General features: G+C 36.3%; 1 protein-coding gene across 2 annotated transcripts in view; it reads right to left on the bottom strand.

Annotated features, from left to right (window-relative positions):
* Nucleotides 1–21,728, bottom strand: part of atg16l2 (autophagy related 16 like 2) — a 50,229-nt gene that overhangs the window by 15,699 nt on the left and 12,802 nt on the right. For both annotated transcript variants that reach the window (XM_039666419.2, XM_089120956.1), the window contains 8 exons: nucleotides 20,636–20,741; nucleotides 18,286–18,391; nucleotides 17,718–17,788; nucleotides 12,617–12,688; nucleotides 11,031–11,151; nucleotides 10,800–10,905; nucleotides 1,748–1,897; nucleotides 1,498–1,545 (listed from right to left, as the gene is read on the bottom strand). In XM_039666419.2, coding sequence (XP_039522353.2) covers nucleotides 1,498–1,545; nucleotides 1,748–1,897; nucleotides 10,800–10,905; nucleotides 11,031–11,151; nucleotides 12,617–12,688; nucleotides 17,718–17,788; nucleotides 18,286–18,391; nucleotides 20,636–20,741 — 780 coding nt within the window. The remainder of the gene's footprint in view (nucleotides 1–1,497; nucleotides 1,546–1,747; nucleotides 1,898–10,799; nucleotides 10,906–11,030; nucleotides 11,152–12,616; nucleotides 12,689–17,717; nucleotides 17,789–18,285; nucleotides 18,392–20,635; nucleotides 20,742–21,728) is intronic.

The raw sequence follows: 21,728 nt of genomic DNA, 5'->3' as shown, positions 1-21,728 counted from the left end.
TATGTTGATCTCCCTCAGGGCCAAACCCACAGTTTCCACATCTCCGGCCAGGGGTTGAGGATATTGAGGAAAATATTACCCCAAATGTTTCAACCGTAATATTATACTTAAAGCAACACCAAGTAACTTTTCCTCTGTGGTCCCCCTACAGGTGGGAAGCTGAATTGTCCATTACCGCTGTTGTAAATAATTTAGCCTACATTGGAATGAACAATGTCCACAGACAAGATAGAGTACTGTATGTTGCATGATTTCTAGGGCTGTGCAAAAATTAATTGCGATTAATCGCATCCAAAATAAAAGTCTGTGTTTACATAATATATTTGTGTGTGCTGTATATAATTATTTTGTATATATATATATATATATATATATATATATATATATATATACCTATGCATGCATGTATATATTTAAGAATTATGTGTATATATATATATATATAAATACATAATCTATATTATATAAATATAAATATTTTATATATGAATAACACATTTTCTTCAATATATACATGCATGTGTGTGTATTTATATATACAAAATAATTATATACAGCACACACAAATACAGTATATTATGTAAACACAGACTTTTATTTTGGATGCGATTAATCGCAATTAATTTTTGCACAGCCCTAATGATTTCATGAAAGTATGATGTATTGTGACATCAGAAATGAAAAAAAAACAACAACAAAATAATGACTATTGTAACGCTTGATGTAAAGCAAGTCAAATTTGTAGTTTTCTTATATCTCATTAGAACTACAGAAACGCGACCCGATCTGGCACTCTTACATAGCGTGGTTATAGCAGATATTGGATCATAAAGCGAATCCAGAAGTGCCTTTCACCCGGTTACGACTTAACAAACCACTGAAACGATTTTGTAAACTTTAATTTAAGGTAAAAAAAAATCTTACTTAGTGTTGCTTTAATATAATTTATAATATAATTATATACTTTTTCTTAGACTACAGTAATCTTAAATAGGCTTAATTTTCATGTTAATTTTCATATTTTAATATTTTCATTTTGAGGTGAAATATTACCTCCACAAGTTTTGTGAGATTCACTTAAAAATATTATGTCAAATATAATATAACACCACAGCCAGAATCATCTAGATTTTTACTTGAGAGAAAATAAGATGTGAGTCCTGCTGAAACTAGAACGTGACAAATGAAATCCATCTCACCAGATATCTTTACTCAGAGGGACAGGGTCTTTCCCCGTTCATTACAGTAGCAGGATTGGATTTTCCATCTATGTGTAAATCCACATGACCTCTCCAATGAAAAAAAAGTCAGGGTTGGTGTAGATGCCAGAAGCGCTCGACAGCACAGTGGTACGTTTCAGGGGTTGTAAGCATCACGACTCATGCTTTCTCAAATGAGACACGGACATGTCCTATTCTTGCTTAGACGGTGGTCTGCAAACTCCATATTGACAGATGGCTAGCGACTGCTCATAGCGTCCTTTTTGATGTCACTCACCTGAAGATGGCCTTGGTGCTGTCACTTCCACATTTGAAGCCCTCTGCTCTGAATCAACAACGACAAGCAACAAAAAATGAAAATTCTTGAGTGTTCTGTAAACTGAACAACAAAACGAATCACGAATAGAGCTCATTCAGCTTTATACAGTGAATATAGTTTTTAGATGCTTCCGGACCCTGAATAAAATCTTTTTCAGTTTTATGTGGGGTACGCAGTGCATAACCTCGTCTCAGATGTGTGTTTCTACCTGAAGGCCACCCTGTCGTTACTCTTTCTCAGGTCAACCAGCTGCAGGACGTCGTCCCGGGAGCAGCTGAGCAACTGCCTGTGGTTAGGGCAGAGGTCCAATGATGTCCCGATGCCCTGAAGAGGCACTTCCTGCGTGCAGGTCGCTGCCCTACGGAATACAGACATGGACTCATCAACCAAATTTCATTATATTTTATTTATGTTACCATTTATGTTATGAGATTTCTGCTAATAAGTTTACCAACCACTTGCAGAATATGCAAGATGTTAACAATATTAACAAAATAAGAGGGATCATAAAAAAAGGCATGTTCATTCTTTTTTAATACTGTCCTGAACAAGCGGTTTCTCAAATCAAATGTTAACAAATAGTCCATGCAAAAAAAAGGCAAAATAATAACTTTATTTGCACAAATAAATCATTTAAAACGTTGACATACCCTTGACAAGTAACCCCGATCATCCAATTCAAAAGGTTTACATGTGTTGGCTCTTAAAGGAGTAGTTCACTTTTAAAAAAAACTTTTGCTGATAATTTACTCACCCCCATGTCATCCAAGATGTCCATGTCTTTCTTTCTTCAGTCGAAAAGAAATTAATGTTTTTGATGAAAACATTCCAGGATTTTTCTCCATATAATGGACTTCAATGGGAACCAAACGGTTCAAGGTCCAAAAGACAGTTTCAGTGCAAACTGCAAAATGTTCAAAGTGCTTTAAACGATTCCAGACGATGAATAAGGGTCTTATCAAGTGAAACGATCACTCATTTAATAAATAAATAACAAAGTTTAAGTTTTAAAAGCTCAAATACCCACCTTGCTCTGTTCTGTGATGCTCTGTTCGTGACTCTCCTGTTTGAACTCGTTTATCAAAATGAACAAATCTTTTTTCGTGTCATTTGGTTCATTCAAAGAACGAAATGAACGAATTGACTCGAATTTTGATGAACGAGTTCAAACAGGAGAGTCACGAACTCACATTACTTTAAAAAAACTTTTTTAAATGAGCGATCGTTTCGCTTGATAAGACCCTTATTCATCGTCTGGAATCGTTTAAAGCCCTTTGAACAGTTTGCAGTTTGTACTGAAAGTGTCTTTTGGACCTTGAACCGTTTGGTTCCCATTGAAGTCCATTATATGGAGAAAAATCCTGGAAGGTTTTCATGAAAAACTTTAATTTCTTTTCGACTGAAGAAAGAAAGACATGGACATCTTGGACATCATGGGGGTGAGTAAATTATCAGCAACATTTTTTTAAAAGTGAACTACTCCTTTAATGCATATTCTGCAAGGGAACTTATGAGGAGAACTGTGCTTTTATTTTTTTTAATTTCTCATTTTTAATTAGAGCAGCATTTGTAAAGTAGCTAATGTCTTCAATTAAAAATTGTTGTATTTTTAATTTTCTGTAGGAGGCAGCCTCTTTTTTATAGGGCTGGAAAAAATAATGCGGTAACACTTTATTTCGATATTCCACTTTAGACATTCTACTAACTATAAGAAACTTTTCAACTACATATCAACTAACTGTCATTACAATATTAGTAGACTGCTAACACTTTATTTTGTTGGTCCCCCAACAAACATTCAACTGACTATAAGTAACTTGGCAACTACAAGTAAACTTAACCATAACCATAACCAAACAGTCTACTGAAGTCTACTATAATATACTAATACTCTAATGAGAGTTAGTTGACACGTAGTCGAAAAGTTATCAAATATCAAAATAAAGTGTAACCAATATGGCAATCATTTCTGTTATTTCTATTTGGTTTTTAACAATTTAAAAAAACGTCTCGGTTACGTACAGTATGTAACCCTCTTTCTCTGAAGAAGGGAACGGACACGTTACGTAAGAACGGAACTGACGAATGGAGTGTACCTTCGAGTGTAAACTAAGTTTTAGTTTAGTTTTTTAACATTAGTTTTCACTTCAATTAAAAGTTATGCTATTTTCGGTTATTTTTAAATATAAAACAATCAAACTATACTTATAATTACTCATTTTAATCGACACAAAAACATGGCATTTATGTCTATTAAAGGACACCACAGTGTTTTCTGTTTGGGAAAAGTGACACTAGTTGTCATTATTGCCATCTGCCCTCATATTATTTGCGTATTGCATATTAGGACAGATCAGGCACCGTGATGCTGAAGGCGCACCTGAAAGCCTGAAATCTGTCAACTGTGGCTCTCCGTCGATTTTAAGCAACCTGCTGTCATGGTAGTTTGTCTCATTAGACTATGAGTGATGGACTTAATAAGACAAGAGAGACGACTGCAGATGTGCAGCCCGAGGTCTCAGTCTGCTCTTTCCTTTTATATGCCAACCAATTATCATTTGGACACGGATAAGCCGGAGAAAGCTTTGGAATCTCAAGGCCTTTAACCAGAGGAGCCTCGTCTTTCTAAACGCGTTGCACAAGACAATGATTTGGATTTCAATAGCAGAGACAGGCATTAGTGTTTATTGCCTCTTAAAGCGGCATGCGATCTTGTGTGCAGGCATATTATATACGAGTGAACACGTCTGTCATTAAATTGACACTTGGAAGTAACTCTTCTCTCCAAAAGATTAAAAAAGGGTCAACGCATTGCATGGAGAAAAACGCAAATGTCATAATATTGCACAAATCCCATTACAACAAGATGAGAGGAGAGACAATTATGTGGGCTGACAGTTGCTAGGAGACGAGCGAGCCGTCGGCTCCTTGGCAGCTGAAAGCTGTGGTTGCTGCGAGTGAATGAAAGATGTCAAGGACTGAGACATGGTGTAAATGATGGCTCTTTTTCTACCTCTGTGGCGTCATCTATGTTTGTAAGTTTCGCGAATTACGCTCGTAAGAGCACAACTTCGCTGGACCGCTATTATTTTACATCTCTTATCTAATCCGAGCAATCGAAACCCACTGAGATGCTGAATAACCAGGGTTATGCAACAAACGCTCCGTATTATTACAGGGTGGCTTCGACTGCTACAAGGTGATTTTCAAAGCAGCCTTATTCAAGAAAACCCGACCAGCTCCAGTGTGACATAAGATTTATGCAACAACATGAATATTTCTAGGCGAATGATGTAAGCTGTTGTTACAGCATCACTGTAATGAATCAGACACCTGTTTGCTCTTGTTGTTTAAGGCAAGACACAAGCAGAGTCAGATTTTAACAAATATATCACCTTGCCCAGTTGAAAAATGTGTAATTATTACACAAATGTTACAGTATGTTTAAATATGCAACTGAGACACTATTAGGGTTGGGTATCGAGAATCGAGTATCGATTGGAACCGAGACTAACTTTTCGTTTTTCCCGGAATCGTTCAAAAGTTAAAATTTCGATTCCTAGTTTCGATATTCACAGTCCGCCGAGCGGAAGGAGAAACCGCTGAACAACACCAACGAAGAAGCGTCTACCGGAAGTGTTGGCATAACCACGCGAGTCGAACGTGAGTACCTTACGTCGGCGATCCAAAGTGTGGCTTCACTTTTCTAAAAATAACGAAATCTCGGCAAAATGCTAAATTTGTGAGAAAAGGAGTATTTTTACAGAAGGAGTATTTCCTTCAGAAAGGCCGTTGGTTAGCAAGGTTAGCTAAACTTTTTTGACCCTGCCTCTTAAAAGAATCGGAATCGAGAATCGTTAGGAACCGGAATCGAAACAAGGAATCGGAATCAGAATCGTTCAAATTCAAACGATACCCAACCCTAGACACTATATCATTAAAAATGCACTAATTTGCATACTTTTCCAGAACAAAAATCTGAACATTGGGTAAAGCGAGTTCTTACAGAGGGATTTTGGATATCTCTTTTTATCACTTCATAAATCATGAACAGCCTGAAAATAAAATTATCCATGTTTTTTAGGAATAATGTGTTCTGTAAATCAGGCGAATGATACATGAAGACATGTAAAAACCTGTGTAAAGTCTGGTGTACGTAAGTGAGTTTTGGCTCAGTGCGTGCGGGAGGCAAAAACTGATATGTTTTGTAATAGAAATCTACAGATGCAAATTGATAGTGTAGCAAATAAACACTTAAATATGTCTTTTGGATCTTTTCTTTCCACTTGTCTGACAATAATAAAATTAATCTAAAATAGCCCATAATAACCAGTGTATGAAATAAATATTACTTTTCCTCATAGGAAAGGTTGTACTCTATTCTTGGCTTGCATGTGTTGTTGACATTCAGATTAATATTTGTTGTTGTGGACTTGTTTTGCATGAAATGTCCATGTTATGGCTAGACGTCACGTCACTTTCAGAGTAGACCATCGATTATAATGAGCAATGTGGTTTTGTCATGTTGAGTCACAAAGTGCAATGTGCTTTTTGAGTCACACAATTATAAGAAAGGGAGAGTGTATTTGTCACCAAGCATGCGTGTGCACAAATTCGTGCGTGAAATCTGCGTACAAACGTTTTCACGAATAAATCATCATTCACCTAACACAAAAATGTATTGTAAATATTCTAACAACTGAAAACACATGTGCGCAAAAAGCACATGTAATATATATTTAATATAATATAATATAATATAATATTTACAACGATTTGTTGAGGTTCTCGATTCTGAATTATGTGATATTCTACCTTGTTTCTCTGCTTGTATCATCACTCTATTTGCAGCATTTCTCACAGGAGCAAACCATCATCAATTTACAAATACTGCTGTTGTTGTGCCACGAAATGTAGTTTTAAAAGTTTGTAGGCGATAATTACGTTATTGTGATGTATATATAAACATTTTTGACAATTTGTTTGGACGTTTTCCGAGGTGTGGGTTTCATTCGGAAATTAGCCTTGGGCTCTTATGTAGACTTTAGAGTGTTAAACATGGAATACAGTATTATTGAACTTGAATCCCATAGTATAACTGGTGCTGCATATGTACTTTTGACTGAACTGTTTGCTTGCGTCTATTTCCTACACAGCAAAAACTCCAGTGTTAAATTAACTCTCCTGGGGGTTTATATGACTCTACACTCAAGAGTTTTAAATTAACTCTGAAGCAGTGTTAAAGTTAATGACATAATTAAGTGATTAAGTGATGATTGACCAACATTGAAGACACCTGATGTTAACAAGTAGAATCACTGAAGGTGAAAAATCACAATTTTAAGTCACCATTATGGGGATCAGTGTTTGCTTCAGTTGGGCAGTTAACCCTTACATTTTTTATTTCAGGTTTTGTTCAGCTGTTGTAACAGCGTTATAACTGCCAGATGAAGAAAGAGAAAAGATGACCTGATGGTGTTGGTTATGTTTTAACATAATCACCATTTGACCTGAATCACTGAACTAATCTATATTGTTTATTACAGCATCACAGTGATTCTACAGTGTAAGATCCAGATTTTTTTTATACAATTCAAAAGTTTCCTTAAAAGTTGTTCTGATAAAACAAGAATTTCTTTTAGGCACTCACAGACATCAGTGTATGAATCTCAACAATGGTGACAAACCGAATATTCAATTAGGAAAAGGAAATTACTAAGACAATTAAGATCATAATTGATTTATACTGCAATACATGATGAGAGCCATGAATGAGGTTTGACTGGTGGAGCCCATAATGCACTTCAACATGGTTTATTATTGTCACTATTGTTGATCACAGGCTGATTATTGATGTTAGTGTGTCTAAATAAAAAAAAAATTCAAACTCTTTTGATCAGAACAAATTTTAAGAAATATTTTGGATTAAATTGAAAGAGCTGGAAAATGTTTGCTATACAATTATAGTGTTGCTGGTATCAACTAGGTAAATCAACTAGGTTTTATGATTCTAGTCAAACGATGATTATGTCAAACCATAACCAACACCACCTGATAACCTTTTATCTTAGTTCATCTGGCAGTTGTAACTCAGTTCCAACAGCCAAACTAAATCTATTTGTTAATAGTTTAAGGGTCAAGAGGCCAGCTAAAGCAAACAAATATCACCATAATGGTGACTTCAAAAATGAGATTTTCTCCTTCAGTGATTCTGCTTGTTAAAATCAGGTGTCTACAGTGATGGTCATTTATAATTCAATTAATCACTTAATTAGCTCATTAACTTTAACACACTTGAGTGTTAATTTAACACTCATATTTTATTGAGTCTGAAGCCAAATAAATTCCCAGGAATTTATATATGTTTTACAATAAATAAGGTTTTATATAATTAACATGCAGTATTTGGTAATGAGAAAGGGTTTGTAGTGATTGTGATTTCAACTTCAGTGAAAGTTACATTATTACACCGTTAGATTGTAGCAAAGACTGTCTTTAAAAACTGATTTCGTGTTAGCAAGTGTGTATATATATTACAGTTTAAATCGATTTTTTTACATCACGGTATGAAAACTGGGGAGGAAAAAATGCTTATTACTTGTCGTGAACAAAACGGTTTCATTTTCCTTATAAACAAAATTCAGTTTATTCAGTTTTGAGCTGATATATGCCTATTGAAGGGATAGTCCATCCCCCAAAATAAAATCTCATAATGCAAATATTTGGAACTTTTTTTTCAATTATAAGCCATCATTTCCATCTAAACGTCCAACACATTCACCAGAGGGTTTACGAGTCCGCATCATTTCTTGTGCAACCCTCACAATGTGCTCACATTTACACCAGTGTAAACTCAACCATCTTGTGAACATGGCCTATGATGGTTTATAGTCAAAAAGTTTAAACATTAGTACCTATCATTTGCTTTCAGAAGACAGAATTCATCCACTAGGGTCTTATGTCATGATGGTCTGTATGTACTTTGAGGAGCATGAACATTTGGGAACCCATTCACTTACATTATATGGACTCACAGAGATGTATTATTTGTCTAAAAATCTTCTGTGTTCATCTTAAGAAAGAATGTCATACATACGGACCATCCCTTTAAAGAATCATGTTTTTGACTGAACTAAAAACATCAAAACATCTGGAAAATGAATTCCCTGCAGATCAGCACGAACGCCTTAGAGCATCAGCTGTCAACACGTGTGGAAGACGTTTCTGTCTGAACGACTGTGGAGAAGCCAATCTCACGCATTACCGCCAAAGCGTTAACAAGCCGTCTCTCGCCAGCGATGACACCACACACACCTGAGGCGACGCTCTTTTAGGTCACTGTCCTAGCCTGACACGTGGTGACGGACAGCGAGCACTGCCAGCTGAGTTCATTATATACGTTTAATTGCACCAACTCCACTCGAGTCAGTCCTGGAAACCTGGACGGTTGCTGTGAAAAGCACTATAGTGATCAACACATTTATGATCTGAAGGTTTTTTACATTGCTACAAAGCCATCAAACCATCGCTTGTTTAACAAATCCACCTTCAACGATACATTTCAAAGGCTATTACTCTCGGACAATAAAAAAATGTTAATAGCTGGACTGTGTCTTTACACATGGCAGCAATATCCGTCTCAGGTTATCTGATAACACGTGCTTACAAAAGAATAATAACAAGTGATAACAGTGTTTACACCACAGATGCTATGTCACATGCTTTACCTCCAAATATACACAACCAGTCAAAAGTTTTGGTTCGGTGTAAGGACTCTGCCAGGCGACTGCAGATGGCTCGACCATAAATGAATCCCCACAAATATTATTCTGACAATTGAGCCGATTCATTTTTTTCTGTTTGTAAAACGTGATCTGTGTAATTAATTGCAATCAACGTGTGATTTAATAACATGTAAGACTGGTCTGATCCAAACCTGTATGAATAATTATTAATTATCAATTATTAATTATGATATGCAAATACCCAATGATCAGACCCGCCCTTGAGTCTTTACATCGGTAAGATTTTAAATATTTGTAAAAGAAGTGTCTTCTACTCAACAAGGCTGCATTTATTTGATTCAAAAAACAAAACAAAAACAAAAAAACGATTTATTGTAAAATATTATTACAATTTAAAACAGCAATTTTATTATGGGAATTTATAGTAAAGTGTAATTTAGAAGGAAATTTGGGAAATAAATAAAATAAATCAATAATCTTATTCATCGAGGCTGAATTAAATTGATCAAAAGTTACAGTAAAGACATTTATAATGTTACAAAAGATTATATTTCAATTAAATGCTGTTGTTTTGAACTTTCTATTCATCAAAGAATCCTGAAAAAATTGTACATAACTGTTTTGCACATTGATAATCATAATTAATGTTTTTTGAGCATCAAATCATCATATTAGAGTGATTTCTGAAAGATCATGTGACACTGAAGACTAATGATGATGAAAATACAGCTTTGATCACAGGAATAAATTACATTTTAAAATAAATTAAAATAGAAACCATTTTTTTTTCCATAATATTTAACAATATGACTGTTTTTGTATTTTTAATCAAATAAATGCAACCTTGTTGAGCAGAAGAGACTTATTTTAAAAATATATTTATAAAATATAAAAAATAATATAAAATTTTGAAAGGTAGTGTAGTTGAAAGAAGGATGTACTGTAAACCAGGTGGGAAGTAAATCAGAACACTTGCTTTTTCTGCTTTGCGCTCAAGGATGCATTCAATTTCTATGGAAGCTTCCACAATGTAAAAAAAAAAAAAAGTAATAATGATTTTTTTCTCAATATTTGGAGAAACTTTTTTTCTAGCAAATATGAAGAATTCTGAGTTTAAACCTTCCAAATGAAAACATAAACATAGTCCTAAACATATCTACCTCTAAACCTAACCATGGCCAACCCATAACATTTCTCTAAAACCAGAGGGAAATGATAGTGAATAACACTGATGTAGAAGCACATAACTGTGGTTGTAAGCCTAAACTTGACATAAACTGTAAACTCGTCCCTCAAATCTGATTGGTTGATTGTAAAATCACTTTCTCTGTAGCCATTTACACATGCTGTCGGTTTAAAAAGCCATACGTAAAGTGCAAGACAGCAAATATTAACCACACTTTAGACCAATAGTCAAAGTCTAGCTACGTCAGACTATCATGAGCATGATCATTTTTGTATGTGGTTAAAAGGATGTGTAGGTAACGGGTGGTGTTGTAATTGCCCCGTTCTTACCTGCTGTCCCAAAACCGTAATTTTCTGTCATAATGGCTACTGATGATAAGGTACTCGGAGCACACAACGTCACTACAGAAAGACAAAACCTCAATGGTTTGTATGCCTGTAAGCAGTGCAGAGAGAATGATGAAATTAGTACCTGATCTGTGGTAATATGTTGAGCAATATATAGCAGACTCAAGTCTCATTGTTAATGCGTGAGCGATTTGTTATATATTATGTACATACACGCTGCTCGCTGGAGGTCCCATATCTTGACGGTCCTGTCCGCACTGCCCGTGACCACCTGCCTCTGGCTGTATTTAAATTTGGCTGCCGTCACTTTACGAGAATGACCCGTCAATGTAACCTAACAACAAGGGCAAAGTACTTCTTAATGAGAGCTTGAACAGAATCTCCATGACATATTCCAGACAAAACTAAAAGAAATAAATCATTTCAATTTCATGACAATTTAATTATTTATATTGTAATTAGAATGATTTATGAAGGATCATGTGACACTGAGGTAATGGTAATAAATTACAATAAAAAACACTTTAGATTTGAGGGTGAAATGGAGAGATTCAGCCAAACATTTACTTCCTTTCTCTCTGTCTCTCTCTCTTACACACACAGTGATACAATTTTCAATAAAACGAAGAACAATTTTGCCATTTTATCTGAATGCTAAGCGCATTTTCTCAAAGGATATGATGTTTCTCATTGCTCTATCAAGACTCCCGATGGAGTGTTTCTTTAAATTTGTGCAAATAAAAACATAACATTAACAAAACATTATTACAGTCATGTCTGACCCAGTTCTTAATGTGTCACTTTTTCATTTGTCCTCTTTATTGTCTCACTTTCTGTCACGCTAGTAAGGTTTTTATAGGACATATGGGTCATTCCTGTTATACATTTTGAACTATGTACCTTATAAAAAATATAATTGAAGAAAACATTTCTATATAAGTGCATATCAGAATCCCAGGCACCTTTTCACAAAATGTACCTCTGTGATCACATGATTGTTACATGATTTCCACCTTTAAAACTTGTGAGATTAGGCTAATATTTTATACACTCTAAAAAATGCTGGGTTGTTTTAACCCATTTTTGGGTAAAATATGGACAAACCCAGCCATTGGGTTACATTTTTAAATGATAATTTTAACCCAATAGTTGGGTTTGTCCATATTTTACCCAAAATTGGGTTAAAACAACCCAGCATTTTTTAGAGTGTACAATATGTTAAAGGGATACTCCACTTTTTTTGGAAATAGGCTCATTTTACAACTCCCCCAGAGTTAAACAGTTGGGTTTTACCGTTTTTTGATGTATTCAGACGATTTTCTGATATTTAGAAGAATATCAGTAACCAGACAGTTTCTGGTCTCATTGACTTCCATTTCCTACTATGGAAGTCAATGAGACCAGAAACTGTCTAGTTACTGATATTCTTCTAAATATCAGAAAATCGTCTGAATGGATTCAAAAACGGTAAAACTCAACTGTTTAACTCTGGGGGAGTGGTAAAATGAGCCTATTTCCAAAAAAAGTGGAGTATCCCTTTAAGACATACTGTATCTGGGCCAATGAAAATGTTCTATCGAATGTTTGCCTCAAAAATGATGAGAGAAGCTGATTCCTCCACATAAAACTCTCCCATGCACGCCTCACTGTCATGTAAAACACAATGCAACCCACAGCAATACACATCTTTAAAAGGGTTCATCCTGGTCCGTCTCATCTGGTGGTGCTCTAGAGTAATGCAGAGAGACAGACTAACCCACGGGAGGTTTGGGTGGGTAAGAGGTGGGAAGCTCTGTTACCTTGGGAACGCTGTCCTCTATCCTCCAAAATAGCGCTGACTTGTCATATGACGCAGCTAAAATCCGAGTGCCCTGATGGAAAAGCACAGTGACACATCCCACAATGCATTAGCACAGTAACCAACCACAGCATAATCTACTCAACAGCCTTACCGGAACAGTATCCTTATATTACTGACAAAGAGGCTCTTACAGTCCTACCAGCTCATTGGTACGTGCTAATTAACAATGACTCAGAGAAGTCATCTGGAATGCTCTTCAGCTCATCTAAATACGAAATTTTTTCGTATTCGTGATTCGATGGCTCTGAATTGTCAAAACACCATTCAAACTGCTTGCTACGGATGCGAAAAAACACAGAAAATCAAACCCAATTTTTTTCATGACGGACGAAAGTGTCGGAGGCAGTGTGCAAGCGTGATTGACATAACATGAGGTCGTATTTATTTTTTAACGTGCGACATTTTCGGATGTCAGTTTTGGACTCAGTGTGAAGGGATACTCCACTTTTTGTGGAAATAGGCTTATTATACCAACTATGGAAGTCAATGGGACCAGAAACTGTCCGGTTACTGATATTCTTCTAAATATCAGAAAATCGGCTGAATGGATTCAAAAACGGTAAAACTCAACTGTTTAACTCTGGGGGAGTTGTAAAATGAGCCTATTTCCAAAAAAAGTGGAGTATCCCTTTAAGAGTCGCTGATTGGTCCTATTGATGAGTCTTTTCTATATGCAACCTTGTTTTTCTTGCGCCCTCCTCCTCCCCAGCACCACCTGTCGAGATCTGTTACCGGACTCTCTGCACTTTGTGTCCTGATCCCTGTAATTCTGCGCATGTTTCAGCCGTAAGCCTTCGCTTAGATCTAGTCTGACAATATCCAACCTACACTCTAATCTAATAACAAAATGCTAATAAAACCCATTGTGAGAGTTGTTTTGACTTAAAGGATTAGTTCACTTTTGAAAAAACTTTTGCTGATAATTTACTCACCCCCATGTCATCCAAGATGTCCATGTCTTTCTTTCCTCAGTCGAAAAGAAATTAAGGTTTTTGATGAAAACATTCCAGGATTTTTCTCCTTATAATGGACTTCAATGGGAACCAGGTCCAACCGAGGTCCAAAAGACAGTTAATAACAGTTTCAGATGCAGCTTCAAATGTCTTTAAACGACACCAGACGATGAATAAGGGTCTTATCATGAGAAACGATCGGTTATTTCAAAGCTTATTCCAAAAATGTAACTTTTCTAAGGACAAATGCTAGCCTTGCTATATTCTGTGAGGCGCGTTTGCAACGTCACGTAATACGTAATTACGTTCAAAAGGTCACGGGCGACGTAGCCGGAAGTACAGAGTCAGAGTGTTTACAAGTTGAACGCATAGGTTGAACGTGGAAACTAACTCAAACGCCGTTTACAAAAAAGGAATTAAAAGGTAAAACAACGATGTCGGACGATTTTGATTCTGTACTTCTGGCTACGTCGCCCGTGACCTTTTGAACGTAATTACGTATTACGTGACGTTGCAAACGTGCCTCACAGAATAGAGCAAGGCTAGCATTTGTCCTTAGAAAAGTTACATTTTTGGAATAAGTTTTGAAATAACCGATCGTTTCGCATGATAAGACCCTTATTCATCGTCTGGTGTCGATTAAAGACATTTGAAGCTGCACTGAAACTGTTATTAACTGTCGTTTGGACCTCGGTTGGACCTGGTTCCCATTGAAGTCCATTATATGGAGAAAAATGCTGGAATGTTTTCATCAAAAACCTTAATTTCTTTTCGACTGAGGAAAGAAAGACGTGGACATCTTGGATGACATGGGGGTGAGTAAATTATCAGCAAAAGTTTTTTCAAAAGTGAACTAATCTTTTAAATATGATTAACGCAACCATTTTCACTGTCAATCACTCTCATTCTAGCCTGCATGCCAGCCCGAACTCCGCCCACAACATTTTTTGGTCGGGAAGTTCGGTCTGGACTCGATCCATTGAGGAGTAATTATGATCAGACAAGAAACGTTCGGGCCAATCAAATTACCAGGGCGGGCTTTATACGATGATGGACAGATGATCTGCAGGGACGTAATCATCACGTTATCAAAGATCGCTTAACTGATTTCCCTCAGAGATGACTGCAGCTGGAGAATTGAGATGTATCAATCAAGGCATTTGTCGATCGGAAAGATATCTTTGGCGTCCTTCCTACATGATTCGGGAAAAGTGTAACTTAGCTGGCTCTGAGGGTCGCTAAGAAGATGGGACGTAATGAAAAGCCTGTGGTCGTTGTGGTTTCTCCTTTGGTCGCACTCATGGAGAAGTAAGTAAAAGAAGCAACAATCGTTATTTAACTTCTAATCTAAAATAAGTAAGTTCTGTAGTTGAAAACTGCGCTATGCAAAGTTGTTGAGTTACCGCGTTGCTCTGATTGGTTGTAGGTTTACCGACTATCCAATTGAGTGTAGAGTTGTTGTTTTTTTCCTGGTTCGGTTAAGACACGCCTCATAATCAAAGCCCTACGGAGCAGATTCAGACTCACATTCTCACTAGAATACGAGTATGACGAAGTCAGGCTACTCTTATTCTGCTTTCTAAAGACATTTAAAATTAAAAAAAAAAATTTGAAAACATTTATATGATTTTTTTTTTTACATTAAGAAATCATAATCATGCCTAAATATGGAAAATAAAATATGTATTGTGATTTTTTGTAGCTTCCTATGAAGTTTCAATAAATATAGGGCGTGTGGGGGGAAAAGGGTAGCCTGACTTCGTCATACTCATATTCAAGAAAGAATATGAGTCTGAAACTCCTCCACTGGGCTTTGGTTATGAGGCGTGTCGTAACCGAACCAGGACAAAAAAAATAACCCTCTGCACTCAATTGGATAGTCGGTAGACCTACCAACCAATCAGAGCAACGCATAAGTCATCTCCTTTGCATAGCGCAGTTTTCAAATACAGAACATAGCCTAACTTTATTTAATTTAGAAGTTAAATAACGAGTGTTACTTCTTTTACTTACTTCTCCATGAGTGCCACCAAAGGAGAAACCACAACGACCACAGGCTTTTCATTACGTCCCATCTTCTTAACGACCGTCAGAGTCAGCTGATAAGTTACACTTTTCCCGAATCAAGTACGAAGGACGGCAAAAATATCTTTCCGATCGACAAATGCCTTGATTGCAGTTCTCTGTTTGTCTATTAAAATGAATGCGCTGTCGATCTATTTCACAACAGACGCGACAGTGGAATCTATACATCTCAATTCTCCAGATGCAGTCATCTTTGACAAGCGCTCTTTGATAACGTGAGGATTACGTTACTGACGACCACCTGTCAATCATCGTATAAAGCCCGCCCTGGAAATTTGATTGGCCCGATGATTTCTGAACCGATCTTAATTACTCCTTAATGGATCGAGTCCAGACCGAACTTCCCGCCAAAAAAATGTTGTGGGCGGAGTTCGGGCTGGCATCCAGACTGTGAAAAGGGTGAATTCAATTAGCAGTTGCACTATTTTGAGCTTGATATAGCAGAGCAAAAAAATGCATCATATCTAGGGATGCACCGATATGAACATTTTGGCCGATACCGATAACCGATAATTTTTTAAGACACGCCTCATAATCAAAGCCCTACGGAGTGGTCTCAGACTCATATTCTCACTAGAATATGAGTATGACGAAGTCAGGCTACTCTTATTCTGCTTTCTAAAGACATTTAAAATTTGAAAACAATTTGAAAACATTTAAATGATGTTTTTTTTTACATTAAGAAATCATAATCATGTCTAAATATGGAAAATAAAATATGTATTGTGATTTTTTGTAGCTTCCTAAGAAGTTTCAATAAAATGGGGTATGGAGATATGAAAACTTTGGCCGATACCGATAACCGATAATTCTTTATATTCGAAAGCCGATAACCGATATATTGGCCGATAAATCTAAACCCAAATTTTGATATAATTTTTGAGAACCTGATTACAAAAACAGTAGTCTCACCATTAAAATCCACGTCCAAAACACACAATTACAATGACGTTCTCGTTATAATTTTATGAAGCGGATATGACAGCCTTGCATGTTGCAATTTACTGTACTCAAGCAATTCAAATCCATCATGTTGAACAGTGCGCATCTTAAGCGTCGCAGCTGAAGAAAATAATACATTATTTATCGGCTTTAACGTATTGGCTAAATTTTCTTATCCAGGCGATAACGATAAGTAAATTGAACCGATATGGTGGCCGATATATCGTGCATCCCTAATCATATCACAAACTACTTGAAATCAGGTTAAACCATTTGTGTGGTCAGGGAAATTTAGGTCTGCTCTTACTGAGTCAAAGTTTTCCATTGATTTGTGTAATTTGTGGCAGTTCAGCATTGCAACCAATCTCAGACATGTCCGTTTAAATGAGTTAATGGCAACTACCGGTCCTAATGAGCGAATTTGAATCAGTCTATGAATCGGACACATGTTTTATTTCCCAATGCGCATGGAAATAATCGCTGCAAAAACTAAGTGTGGCGAACTAGAAAGCTAACTTTATAATCAACAAAGCGTAGAGAATAAGCTTGTGCTGGACTGCAGGGTTCATACTGGAAACTGTGTAAAGACTGACAGCTTCAGTGATGGTAAAGTGGTCTTGTAAGACAGTGTCTTGTTATGGCCAATGTTTACTATTTTCTTTTTACATGTACACTAGTGTATACAGTACGAATAGTTGAAGGTGTAACCTTTCAAAGCATACTCCGTTTTAAAGAGTGAAGGCGGTCGACGTGCGCTCTAGAAAGTTTTAGCATTGTCAAGTGTCTATGCTATTTTTCTCCAGAAGTTAAGGCTGAAAATGTCTTTGTATTCTTTTAAACTAAAGTTGCAGATATCTCATAAACCTTCTCACACAAGCGCTTGTCAGTGTGTGTGTGTGTGTCTGTTGTTGTTGTTCAGTAACAACAGCCCCGGCAAGTGTTGCCACCTTGTGGAAGAAATGATTAGTGCGAAACAAATTCAATGCGCATGTGCGACCAACTGGTGACGAAATTCTGTGTATAATTAATTTAAACAGAATTATGTGTGTGTGTTTGTACCGTAGGGTCGAACTCAATGCTGGTGATGCCCTCATTACTTCCATCTAAAGTCCCTCTGTTCTGAAGAGTTCCTGTGTAAACAAAACACTGCACTATGTTACATCAAGCTTGGGAACTCCTGACTGCATAATAGTGCTCATCACATGAGATCATCGTTTATCTACACATCACTGCTAAATGTGCTGACATTTGGGTGTTTGTCAGGGCTTTTCTCTGTGGTTACTAAAGTGCTTGGAGTGTTTTTTTATTGGGTTGCATTCTGGTCTCTATAAGATAAAAATATCGTCTACAAATATCTAAAATAATCATAATTCAAATGCAAAAACTGACATTTTTTCTTGTTTTAAGAAGAAATCTCACTTAATTTGATACATTTCTCAGAAAACAAGACTTCTTATCTTGTAGTCTGAAGTGAATGTGTTTAGATGTTGTGCTGACACCTGCTGGTGGCCACAGCCAGTCACATGTACTGACTAAATCATTGAGTATCACTTGGTTCGTGGTTCTTTATTATCGATCTGAACTCTGTATGTCTATATGTCTAAAGCTGACAGTGAAACAGATGTACCTCCTTCAATGTCCCATAGTTTGATGACTCTGTCAGTCCCTCCTGTTGCCAACAGGTTTGAACTGGTACTGAACCGCACAGCGTTGATTCCCAGCTCATGAGCATCCTGAAACCACAAAAAATACATTCATTTCTAATTCTTTACATTTACATGTATTAGACTTTTTTTTTTAATACAGAGCAACATTGCATTTAGGTATACATTTCATCAGTTCATGCATTGAGTGTTATAATCTTTTAAAACACCCCTAGCAAATTCCCAAATCTGCCTAGCAACCAAGTAACCACCCTGTCATGCAATTGAACCCATGACCTTGGCGTCGAGAGCACTATACTCTACTTTTTGAGCTACCGGAACACTTTTATGCCCCTTACTTTTATTACAATGTTTAATAACTGTTTTCTATTTCAAAGTAATTTATTCCTGTGATCAAATCTGTATTTTCTTCATCATTACTCCAATATTCAGTGTCACATGATCCTTCAGAAATCACTCTAATATGATGATTAGCTGTTCATGAAACATTTGTTGAAAATGGTTGTGCTGCTTAATATTTTTTGTAGAAACTGAGATATAACCATTCAAAAAAATTATGGTAAATAAAAATAATACTTTTATTCAGCAAGGATGGATGCATTTACTTGCTCCTAATTGACAGGAAAACATTTATAATGTTACAAAAGATTTTTATTTCAAATAAATGCTGTTTTTTTTACTTTTCAATTCACCAATTCAAGAATCCTGAAAAAAATGTATCGCAATGCCCACAAACATATTAAGCAGCAAAAACATTGATAATACAAATAACCATTATTAATAATTTAGAAAATAATTTAAAAACAAATCATCATATTAGAATGATTTCTGAAGGATATATATATTAGTGCTTTCTATTTGAATATATGAAGAGTTCAGATGCAAAAGCCTCTAAATGCCATTTGAAATTTTCTTCTTGAATGATGATTTTTATCAAACTTGTATATTTAAGTTCAGTGATCTCACTTAAATGGCAATGATAATTACCTATTAATTGTTATTTAAGTGAAATAACTGAACTTAAATATACAAGTTTGATAAAAATGATCATTCTAGAAGAAAATTTCAAATGGCATTTAGAGGCTTTTACATCTGAACTCTTCATATATATATATATATATATATATATATATATATATATATATATATATATTTCAGATAGAAAGCACTAATTTTAAATTTTTATTATTTTTCACAATACTACTGTTTTTTCTGTATTTTTGATCAAATAAAGGCAGCCTTCGTGAGCTTAATAGACTTCTTTAAAAAAAAAAACATTAAAATTCCAAAAAACAAACCAAAAAATGATAAACTTTTGACCGGTAAGCCTGAGAAGCCCACCGCTTTCAGGCTGGACAGGCAAATTATTGTATGAAAAATGAGTCAAACCGTATGGTGTCGGATGTCAGAAGCTTATTAATGTTGCAAGAACATGATTACAGTATGCATATAACATGGGGTTTACATGCCACCTCAAGGTGTAATCTTGTTGTTAAAAAAAAACAAAAACATTTTTAACATGGTACATGTCCAAATACCAAAGGTACAACAATGGTCCTTTTTGTTTTAGGTATGCATCCCCATGTGTCTGATTTGAAGGAACTTCTGTTTTTACCACAGCACAAGTAATAAAAATAGCAGTCATGCTCAATGTTATATTCAAACAGTCACTTATGTGAAACTTAAGAAGGGGAAGAAACTGCTAAGGTGTGAAAATGATAACAACAAGCAGTGTATTTACATACGTTACACAGTCAAGGGGGAACTAAAACAGCGGGCGATGAGCACTGCAATATTTTGCCATCGAGAATACAACATTTCTTGATGAAAAAAAAAATGATGAAACGACAGGAAATGGTATTTAGCCCTTACGTGCCAACAACCAAAAGATCAACAGGAAATGCAAATGAGTAATTGACACATGTCCATTTAAGGAAGTGGAAACTCCTCTCCATGCCACAACTAGGGCTGGTTCCTGCTGTCAGCTATTCAAATGAAAATGGCCGTCTGCACATGACAGAGCTGCAGTGTCCCACAGAAAGACACTGTTTCACAGCGACACACAGACGCTTTGTTCCACAGACACCCAGCTACCACTACGTGCTTGTAAAATATCATCCCTTACATGCTACGACCCCTTTAAGAACCACAAGATTGATCCACACAACTGTTTCCTTATCATTTTAACAAGGTTATATAGGTTTCTACTTGTTTCACAGCCCAACAGGACCACAATATCAACATGTAATATAACAGCACAACGTATGTGAGAGATGATTTGTTGTTGATGATGTTGTAAACGGTAACACGCACCAGTGTATGAATTGCCTTGGTTGGGACTCTGGCAACCAGACAGACTCCTAATGGGATAAAGAGATCCTCTTCTGACCTGCAGACTGATTTACCTCTGATCTTCCTCCTGGACACACAAACAACACAAGAATGATCAATAATACTGAAGAGTAGCACATCTTATATGTACAGTAAAACTGAGCTACAGTGTTGTAGTCGAGACCACCTCACTCGAGTCCGAGTCGACACCGAGACCAGAGAGAGTCGAGTCCGAGTCAAGACCGAGTCCATAGAGAGTCGAGTCCGAGACCAGAGACGGTCGAGTCCGAGTCGAGACCGAGACCAGTGAGGGTTGATTACCTAATTTACTTTTATTTACTTAGAGAAATCTTTTTTTTTTTAATTTTTTTTCTTAGAGTTTAAAAAATATGATCAGTTTAGGGTAAAAAGGCCACATAGTAGGTGGTGTTAAAAGTAATTTTATTACAATTTGTCATGCGCAGTTGCGCACTAGAAAATCACCAATCACTGGGCGTGTCAATCAATTTAAAGAAATATTTTATTAACATACATTAATAATCATGAAAAATATTTTTAATTGAACTGGAGTGGACTCGGGAATAATTCCGAGTCCTAAAAAAAAAAATGTTCGAGTACGAGTCAATTCCGAGTCCAAATGGACACGAGTCCATGACAAGACCAAGACCATTAAAATATGGTCTCGAGACCGAGTCCGAGACGAGTCCGAGTCTCGAGTACTACAACACTGGTTGAGGGTAACGCATTACAAGTACCATGTGTTTCGTAATCACTTTTGAACTAAATCTGGCCAAAAACGTTCATTTGGAGTTCATTCGAGAGTATGGTAAGGACCTTTGAACAATCATTGGTCAGTGGAGATTATGTAATGGAGTGCCCCCCACAGTCACCAGATCTCAACCCAATAGAGCATCTCTGGGATGTGGTGGACCCTGGATGTGCATCCCACAAATCTCCATCAACTGCAAGATTCTATCCTGTCAATATGGGCCAACATTTCTAAAGAATGCTTTCAGCTCCTTGTTGAATCAATGCCACGTAGAATTAAGGCAGTTCTGAAGGCGAAAGGGGATCG

The sequence above is a fragment of the Pimephales promelas genome, chromosome 16, assembly GCF_988280905.1.
Source record: "Pimephales promelas chromosome 16, fPimPro1.hap1.1, whole genome shotgun sequence".
Classification (NCBI taxonomy): Eukaryota; Metazoa; Chordata; class Actinopteri; order Cypriniformes; family Leuciscidae; genus Pimephales; species Pimephales promelas.
The sequence above is the reverse complement of the archived record's forward strand: the minus strand, read 5'-3'. Positions and strand labels throughout refer to the sequence as shown.